Source organism: Anolis carolinensis, unplaced genomic scaffold (assembly GCF_035594765.1).
Source record: "Anolis carolinensis isolate JA03-04 unplaced genomic scaffold, rAnoCar3.1.pri scaffold_15, whole genome shotgun sequence".
In the NCBI taxonomy this organism is placed as follows: domain Eukaryota; kingdom Metazoa; phylum Chordata; class Lepidosauria; order Squamata; family Dactyloidae; genus Anolis; species Anolis carolinensis.
Genome location: NW_026943826.1, coordinates 9,766,338 through 9,775,922, shown reverse-complemented (window position 1 = coordinate 9,775,922; position 9,585 = coordinate 9,766,338). Strand labels below are relative to the sequence as shown.

Sequence of the window (9,585 nt, the reverse complement as noted above, 5' to 3'; positions counted from 1 at the left end):
TATAAATAATAATTATTATTATCTTGAACCAATCAGATAGATAGATAGAAAGATAGACAGAAAAGACGATAGATAGAAAGATAGGTAGGTAGATAGGTAGGTACTGTAATTATAAATAATAATTATAAATAATAATAATTATTATTATTGAACCAATCAGATAGATAGATAAATAGATAGAAAAGACGATAGATAGAAAGATAGGTAGGTAGGTACTGTAATTATAAATAATAATTATAAATAATAATAATTATTATTAATATCTTGAACCAATCAGATAAATAGATAGATAGACAGAAAAGACAATAGATAGAAAGATAGGTAGGTAGGTAGGTAGGTACTGTAATTATAAATAATAATTATAAATAATAATAATAATTATTATTATTATTATCTTGAACCAATCAGATAGATAGATAAATAGACAGAAAAGACGATGGAAAGATAGGTAGGTAGATAGGTACTGTAATTACAAATAATAATTATAAATAATAATAATAATTATTATTATTATCTTGAACCAATCAGATAGATAGATAAATAGACAGACAGAAAAGACGATAGATAGAAAGATAGGTAGGTAGATAGGTAGGTACTGTAATTATAAATAATAATAATTATTATTATTGAACCAATCAGATAGATAGATAGATAGATAGACAGAAAAGACGATAGATAGAAAGATAGGTAGGTACTGTAATTATAAATAATAATTATAAATAATAATAATAATAAAATATAAATAAATATAATAATAAAAATAATAAAATATAAATAATATAAATAATAATAATATTATTATTATTATTATCTTGAACCAATCAGATAGATAAATAGATAGACAGAAAAGACGATCGATAGAAAGATAGGTAGGTAGATAGGTAGGTACTGTAATTATAAATAATAATTATAAATAATAATAATAAAATATAAATAATATAAATAATAATATTATCTTGAACCAATCAGATAGATAGATAAATAGATAGACAGAAAAAACGATATATAGAAAGATAGGTGGGTAATTGAGAGTCTACTGTATTGGAAAATAAATTTATTGGGAGCCCATACAGCCCGGAAACCTCACAGCAACCCAGTGATTCCGGCCGAAAACTTCTGGAGCCTTAGGCCTTCCCAATCACTATCCAACGAAAGAAAAAACCCATTCGTAGGCCTTTTTAAGAGCTTTGGACTTCAACTCCCAGGAGCCCTCGCTACGGTGCGAGGCGGCTGAGGCTTCTGGGAGTTGAAGTCCAGCAATAGCGAGGGAGAGGAAGTTCGGGTGACGTCACCCTCCGCAGAGCCGGAAGCAGCACGAATTCTCCGCGTCGAGCTTCCTTCCGGTCGTGTCGCTGGCGGCCTGTGGAGGCGACGGAAAGGTGAGCGGAGTAGGCCTCGGTTAACCGTCACTCTCAGGCAACCGACAGGCCTGGGCCTAGTCGGGCCTTCTCTTCAGGTGTTTTGGACTACAATTCCCATCATTCCTCGCCGCCTCAGGCGGCGAGGAATGATGGGAATTGTAGTCCAAAACACCTGAAGAGAAGGCCCGACTAGGCCCAGGCCTGAAATAGATTAACCCTCCTCTTCTGAGGCGCCATTATTACTATTATTATATCAATATAAACCCATTAACAGGGTTTAAGGCCTAGTATGGGCCTTAAATACTATAATGTGACTCAATTTGTCAATTTCATTGAGTTTGGTGTGGTATAATACAGTAGAGTCTCACTTATCCAACATAAACGGGCCGGCAGAATGTTGGATAAGCGAATATGTTGGATAATAAGGAGGGATTAAGGAAAAGCCTATTAAACATCAAATTAGGTTATGATTTTACAAATTCAGCACCAAAACATCATGTTATTCAACAAATTTGACAGAAAAAGTAGTTCAATACACAGTAATGCTATGTTGTGATTACTATATTTACGAATTTAGCACCAAAATATCATGATGGATTGAAAACATTGACTACAAAAATGCGTTGGATAATCCAGAACGTTGGATAAGCGAGACTCTACTGTATTAGTGAATTACTATATTACATTAATTTAAGTGTGTATTTGTCTTGGTGTGCTATAATATTAGTTAATTACTATATTACATTAATTTAAGTGTGTATTTGTCTTGCTTTGGTATGGTCTAATATTAATTACCATATTACATTAATTTAAGTGTCTGTATTTGTCTTGCTTTGCTTTGGTGTGATAGAATATTAGTTAATTACTATATTACATTAATTTAAGTGTGTATTTGTCTTGGTGTGCTATAATATTAGTGAATTACTATATTACATTAATTTAAGTGTGTATTTGTCTTGGTGTGCTATAATATTAGTTAATTACTATCTTACATTAATTTAAGTGTGTATTTGTCTTGGTGTGCTATAATATTAGTGAATTACTATATTACATTAATTTAAGTGTGTATTTGTCTTGGTGTGCTATAATATTAGTTAATTACTATATTACATTAATTTAAGTGTGTATTTGTCTTGGTGTGCTATAATATTAGTTAATTACTATATTACATTAATTTAAGTGTGTATTTGTCTTGGTGTGCTATAATATTAGTGAATTACTATATTACATTAATTTAAGTGTGTATTTGTCTTGGTGTGCTATAATATTAGTTAATTACTATATTACATTAATTTAAGTGTGTATTTGTCTTGCTTTGGTATGGTCTAATATTAATTACCATATTACATTAATTTAAGTGTCTGTATTTGTCTTGCTTTGCTTTGGTGTGATAGAATATTAGTTAATTACTATATTACATTAATTTAAGTGTGTATTTGTCTTGGTGTGCTATAATATTAGTTAATTACTATATTACATTAATTTAAGTGTGTATTTGTCTTGGTGTGCTATAATATTAGTGAATTACTATATTACATTAATTTAAGTGTGTATTTGTCTTGGTGTGGTATAATATTAGTTAATTACTATATTACATTAATTTAAGTGTGTATTTGACTTGGTGTGCTATAATATTAGTGAATTACTATATTACATTAATTTAAGTGTGTATTTGTCTTGGTGTGCTATAATATTAGTGAATTACTATATTACATTAATTTAAGTGTGTATTTGTCTTGGTGTGCTATAATATTAGTGAATTACTATATTACATTAATTTAAGTGTGTATTTGTCTTGGTGTGCTATAATATTAGTGAATTACTATATTACATTAATTTAAGTGTGTATTTGTCTTGCTTTGGTATGGTCTAATATTAATTACCATATTACATTAATTTAAGTGTCTGTATTTGTCTTGCTTTGCTTTGGTGTGATAGAATATTAGTTAATTACTATATTACATTAATTTAAGTGTATTTGTCTTGCTTTGCTTTGGTGTGGTATATTAGTTAATTACTATATTACATTAATTTAAGTGTGTCTGTATTTGCCTTGCTTTGGTGTGATATAATATTAGTTAATTACTATATTACATTAATTTAAGTGTGTCTGTATTTGTCTTGCTTTGCTTTGAATCCCTTTATTTCAATATTAACATCAGCACAGGGTTTCTAGTATGTATATGTATGTATATACAGTAGAGTCTCACTTACCCAACACTCGCATATCCAACGTTCTGGATTATCCAATGCATTTTTGTAGTCAATGTTTTCAATATATCATGATTCGTAAATACAGTAATTACTACATTACTGCGTATTGAACTATTTTTTCTGTCAAATTTGTTGTATAACATGATGTTGTATAACATGGTTTGTTTTTAATTCTCTGATTTTATTGCTTGGATTTTAATGTATTTATTATTTATTTTGTGAATCGTTGGAATGTTTTTGGTCAAATGTCTTGTGTTGTTGTTTTCGGGCTTGTCCCTGTTGTGAGCCGCCCTGAGTCCCTTCGGGGAGATGGGGCGGGATATAAAAATAAAGTTTATTATTATTATTATTATTATTATTATTACTATTATGTAATTCAATGTTTAATAGGCTTTTCCTTAATCTCTCCTTGTTACCCAACATATTCGCTTATCCAACGTTCTTCCGGCCCGTTTACGCTGGATAAGTGAGACTCTACTGTAGTTAGTTGCTATATTATATTAAGCTCAGTTTGAACATCGTCAATATGAACATCGTCAATAAGGCTTTGTTGTATATGTATATGCATGTATTTAGTTACTGTATTACATTCAGCTCAGTTTTTCTTGCTTTGCTTTGAATCCTCGCATTTCAATATTAACATCATGTCAACACATTGTTTCTAGTGTGTGTGTTTATATATATATATACGGTAGAGTCTCACTTATCCAACATAAACGGGCCGGCAGAAGCTTGGGTAAGCGAGTATGTTGGATAATAAGGAGGCATTAAGGAAAAGCCTATTAAACATCAAATTAGGTTATGATTTTATTTATTTATTTATTTATTTACAGCATTTATATTCCGCCCTTCTCACCCCGAAGGGGACTCAGGGCGGATCACATTACACATATAGGCAAACATTCAAATTTTACAAATTTAAGCACCAAAACATCATGTTATACAACAAATTTGACAGAAAACGCAGTTCAGTACGCAGTAATGTTATGTTGTAATTACTGTATTTACGAATTTACCACCAAAATATCATGATATATTGAAACATTGACTACAAAAATGGCTTGGATAATCCAGAAGCTTGGATAAGCGAGGCTTGGATAAGTGAGACTCTACTGTATATGTATGTATATAGTTAGTTGCTATATTAAGCTCAGTTTGTTTCACTTTGCTTTTAATCCCCAGATTTCAATATTAATATCAACAGAGGGTTTCTAGTATGTATATGTATGTTAGTTGCTATATTATTTTAAGCTCAGTTTGTTTCACTTTGCTTTTAATCCCCAGATTTCAGTATTAACATCAAGTCAATACAGGGTTTGTAGTATATGGCAACGTCCTTGCTTTTATTCCCCATATTTCAATATTAACACTAAGTCAATTCAGGGATTATAGCGTAGTATGGGGTATAATAGGAGTTAATTAGTTAAGTACTGTATTCTATGAAGCTACGTTTGGTATGGTATAATATTAAATTACTATATTACTTAAGCCAGTGGTTCCCAACCTTTCTTTTGACCAGGGACCACTCTCCAACATTAGTACCAAACAGGTTATGAATCAGTTTTTGGTCAACTTTAGATTCAATTTGGTTCCTTGTGGTGCTGATTCAGAAAATTGCATTGGATAGACCATATCAGCTTTAGTTTCTGATACAGAACATAGGCCGTCCAGTAGTCGCCATCTGCTTGCCCATAGAAAACCATATTTAATAATCTTCACCTGGGCCTTGTGTTCTCTCCTAGTGCCTTTTGTAACGCAAATGGGTGAGGAAAAGGAATCTTGGAAAGTGAAAACGTTAGATGAGATTCTTCAGGAGAAAAAGCGCCGGAAAGAGCAAGAAGAGAAAGCCGACACCAAGCGCCTCAAAAATGTAAGCTTGCAGGGCCACCAAGATGCTTTCATTCCTTTCTGCCCTGCCCTCTGTCATTGCTGTCCTGGTCTGTAGTCTTCTATAATATACACGCAGTCCCAGAGTTACAAATGAGAATATAATATATAGAATATATAATTTGTTTTATTTTTCAATGTATTGAGACTTTTGGGTCACCTTGTAGTAACCACAGTTTGTCTATGAACAGAAAAAAAGCACAATTAGTCAAGCATCAAAGTTGTTGTTGTTGTTGTTGATTTTATTTCTATCCTGCCTTTCTCCCTATAGAGACTCAAGGCAGCTATATATGGACGGTTAATAATACAATTAAAATTACATTTAATAGCTCATCGTTTAGGGTGAAGCACAACATATTAAGATACACTGAGCAAAGATTAAAATACTGTAAACATAGAATGTGTATTTAGAATTCATAGTTAAAGTAGTAATAGCATTTAATTACCTTTAATTATTTAATTATAATTATGCTCTTCGACCTTTTTGTACTGGTCGCTCTTTTCCTGATTCCTGATTACTTGATATTATTCAGGACTCCTCCATACCTAATGTGACCTTAAATGAACCGATTGCACTTTATCTATTTATGAATTTGTTACTCATAATGTGCACCTTGCTTATCCACTATTGCAACCTCATTGTTTTTACTTCGATGTTTTAATTCCGCATTGTGTTTTTTCGCCTATTGTGTATATTTTATTATTGGTTTCTGTTTTTGTCTTTTGATGTTTCATATTTTATCATTGCTTGTATTTGATTTTGCTGTAAGCCGCCCCGAGTCCCCTGCGGGGGAGATGGAGGCGGGATATAAATAAACTTATTATTATTATTATTATTATTTATTTATTAGCGACATTTATATCCCGCCCTTCTCACCCTGAAGGGGACTCAGGGCGGCTTACAAGTTATAGGTACATACAATATATTATATTATTGGAACAGCACAATATAAGCATTATATATTACTATATTGTACTATACCACTATGCTGCAATATTATTAGTAATATTACATGTAATATATAATATATAATTATAATAGTTTATTATTTTATTACATTACAATATTATCGATATTATATGTATACACAATATATTATATTATTAGTATAGCATAATATTAGTATTAGATAATATTATATTATTATATTGTAGTAGTGGTGGCAGTAATAGTTAAAAACACATCATCCTAAAATGTTCAGTTATATTATGTATGTGTGTAGAATACACATATTAGAAGACACAGAAAATATAGAGGAATGCAATTTCTAAATATGTTTTCCCCTTCAAAATATCCATTTCAGTCTGATGATCGGGACTCAAAGCGCGATTCCCTTGAAGAGGGAGAATTGAGGGATCACCGCATGGAGATCACGATCAGGAATTCGCCTTACCGCAGAGAAGATTCTATGGAGGACCGGTAAGAGGCTGCCTGGCGGGGATTTAAATCTTGATCCCCACCATTTAAATCTTGATCCTAGCAAGATGCTATTATTGTTTGTGTTTGATATTCGTTGTAATTGTTTAATTTTGTTTTGCTTTGGGCATTACCCCATGTTAGATGCCCCAAGTCCCTTCGGGGAGATGGTGGCAGGATAGAAATAATATATTATTTATTATAGAAATATTATATTATTATATTATATTATTATTATTAAGATGGCCAGCAGACAAATGTAATTAGCTTTTTCTTTATTCAAAGAAGGTGGTGGTTGTTTTCACTGTGTAACAAAATTTGAAAAAAAAAACAACCTGATCCTGGTTTGAAAGTGTTATTTCCTGTTGAATTGTGCGGTCCTTGCTTTGAAAGTAGTTGTTCTGCTCCAGAAACTTCGTTTTGGTGGTTGCCTTGAACTATGATTCAGAGACCGTCAAACGTGGCACTTTCTTGACGCTATCTTTGGCCCAGTTTGCCCTTGTCTAATCCTTGTTCTGTTTTTAAGTTACGTTACATTATGCCACTCTGATTATTTTATTATGCCATTGTGGATAAATGTGTTTTATTTTGCTTCGTTTTGTGTTACATATTTTTTATTGTGATTGTCTGGGCTTGGTCTCATGTTAGCCGCCCTGAGTCCCTTTGGGGAGATGGAGGCGGGATATAAAAATAAAGTTTTATTATTATTATTATTATTATTATTATTATTATTATTATTATTATAAGTACGACACAGCAAACAAGATAGATATGCTGGATTTCGTTTCACAAAATCACAAGTCGAACACTTCCCAAGTGTCTAGGACTGTGTGATGTATTTTCGGATGATACGTGCAGATCCCAGTCGGGTGGCCTTTTGCAGTTGATGTTGTTATTATTATTATTATTATTATTATTATTATTATTATTATTATTTTATTATGACACAGCAAACAAGATAGATATGCTGGATTTAATATCACAAAATCACAAGTCGAACACTTCCCAAGTGTCTAGGACTGTGTGATGTATTTTTGGATGATGCGTGCAGATCCCAGTAGGGTGGCCTTTTGCAGTTGGAAGATCGTAATTTTGTCAATGTCTATTGTTTCCAAATGCTGGCTGAGATCTTTTGGCACGGCACCCAACATGCCGATCACCATCGAGTCCACCTGCTCTGGTTTCTGCCATAGTCTTTGAAGTTCAATCTTGAGGTCCTGAGAGCGGCTGAGATTTTCCTGTTGTTTTTCGTCAATGCGACTGTCACCTGGGATGGCGACATGAATTAACCAAACCTTGTTCTTTTCCACAACTGTGATGTCTGGTGTGTTGTGTTCCAGAACTTTGTCAGTCTGGATTCGGAAGTCCCACAGTATCTTTGCGTGCTCATTTTCCAATACTTTTGCAGGTTTGTGATCCCACCAGTTCTTTGCTGCTGGGAGGTGGTACTTGAGGCATAAGTTCCAATGAATCATTTGGGCCACATAGTTGTGCCTCTGTTTGTAGTCTGTCTGTGCAATTTTCTTACAGCAGCTGAGGATATGATCAATGGTTTTGTCGGTTTCCTTGTACAGTCTGCATTACTATTATTATTATTATTATTATTATTATTATTATTATTATTATTTGGCTTGTCTTGATTGGGAGACCACCCCTCAGTTACTCTGCAAAATTAAACTATTGAATTTTCATCTTGATTCGTCATCTTAATTGGGAAGTAAACAGGACTAGAAATATTAGGTTGGCGCCCTCCCTACCATCCTTTAAGAAACAATTGAAAACCTGGATGTTTGGGCTGGCCTTTGGAGAAACAGCCATCGGATGACCAGCCTCATTATAATTCTATCCTAATGTTATCAGGGGTATTTTAATCTAATGATTTTATCTTATATTGCTGCTATAGTCCCCCCCCCCCCCCCCACCTTTGAAGTTGACGGATTTGCATTGGTGGTTGTTTGATAGTATTACTGTTATATAAACCTTTGTTTTAACTTCTGATTTATCATCTTCTTGTGTTTTAAACTGTGTATATTGTTTAATGTATTTGTGCTGTTACTTTTGTAACGTTGTGAGCCGCCCCGAGTCCCCACGGGGAGATGGTGGCGGGGTATAAATAAAGTTTTATTATTATTATTATTATTATTATTATTATTAAGGGCCACTGTGCATCAACATATATTGGTGTGGACAAGATGGTTGTCTCGTTCCTCACAATCCTTTCCTTTTTCTAGAGGAGAAGAGGACGACTCCCTGGCCATCAAACCCCCACAGCAGATGTCGCGAAAGGAGAAGGCCCATCACCGGAAGGACGAGAAGCGGAAAGAGAAGCGGCGGCATCGCAGCCACTCGGCAGAAGGTGCTTGTCTTGCTTTTCTTCTCAGAGTCTCTTCCTGTGTGGTAGTTCATTAGACATTAATGCTATGTAGTAATTACTGCATTTACGAATTTAGCACCAAAATATCACAATGCATTGAAAACATTGACTACAAAAATGCGTTGGATAATCCAGAACATTGGATAAGTGAGACTCTACTGTACACCTATTATTTGACTCTATTATTATTAAAAGGATACATAAGCACATTTACATTGAAGAAGATGAGAATGATGATTTAATCAAAATTGGAAAGCCTTATCTTAAATTACAGTTTGATGTAAATATTCAAAAACATTTCACCTTCTGATGCCTCAATTAGTGTAATTTTA

General features: G+C 33.1%; 1 protein-coding gene across 4 annotated transcripts in view; it reads left to right on the top strand.

The window, feature by feature from the left end:
• Positions 1 to 1,243: 1,243 nt before the first annotated feature.
• LOC100563505 (cyclin-dependent kinase 11B) overlaps positions 1,244 to 9,585 on the top strand; it is a 33,671-nt gene continuing 25,329 nt past the window's right edge. For all 4 annotated transcript variants that reach the window (XM_062965694.1, XM_062965693.1, XM_062965692.1 and 1 more), the window contains exons 1-4: positions 1,244 to 1,379; positions 5,318 to 5,445; positions 6,767 to 6,882; positions 9,111 to 9,235. In XM_062965694.1, the coding sequence (XP_062821764.1) occupies positions 5,335 to 5,445; positions 6,767 to 6,882; positions 9,111 to 9,235 (352 nt within the window). In that variant the 5' untranslated portion in view covers positions 1,244 to 1,379; positions 5,318 to 5,334. The remainder of the gene's footprint in view (positions 1,380 to 5,317; positions 5,446 to 6,766; positions 6,883 to 9,110; positions 9,236 to 9,585) is intronic.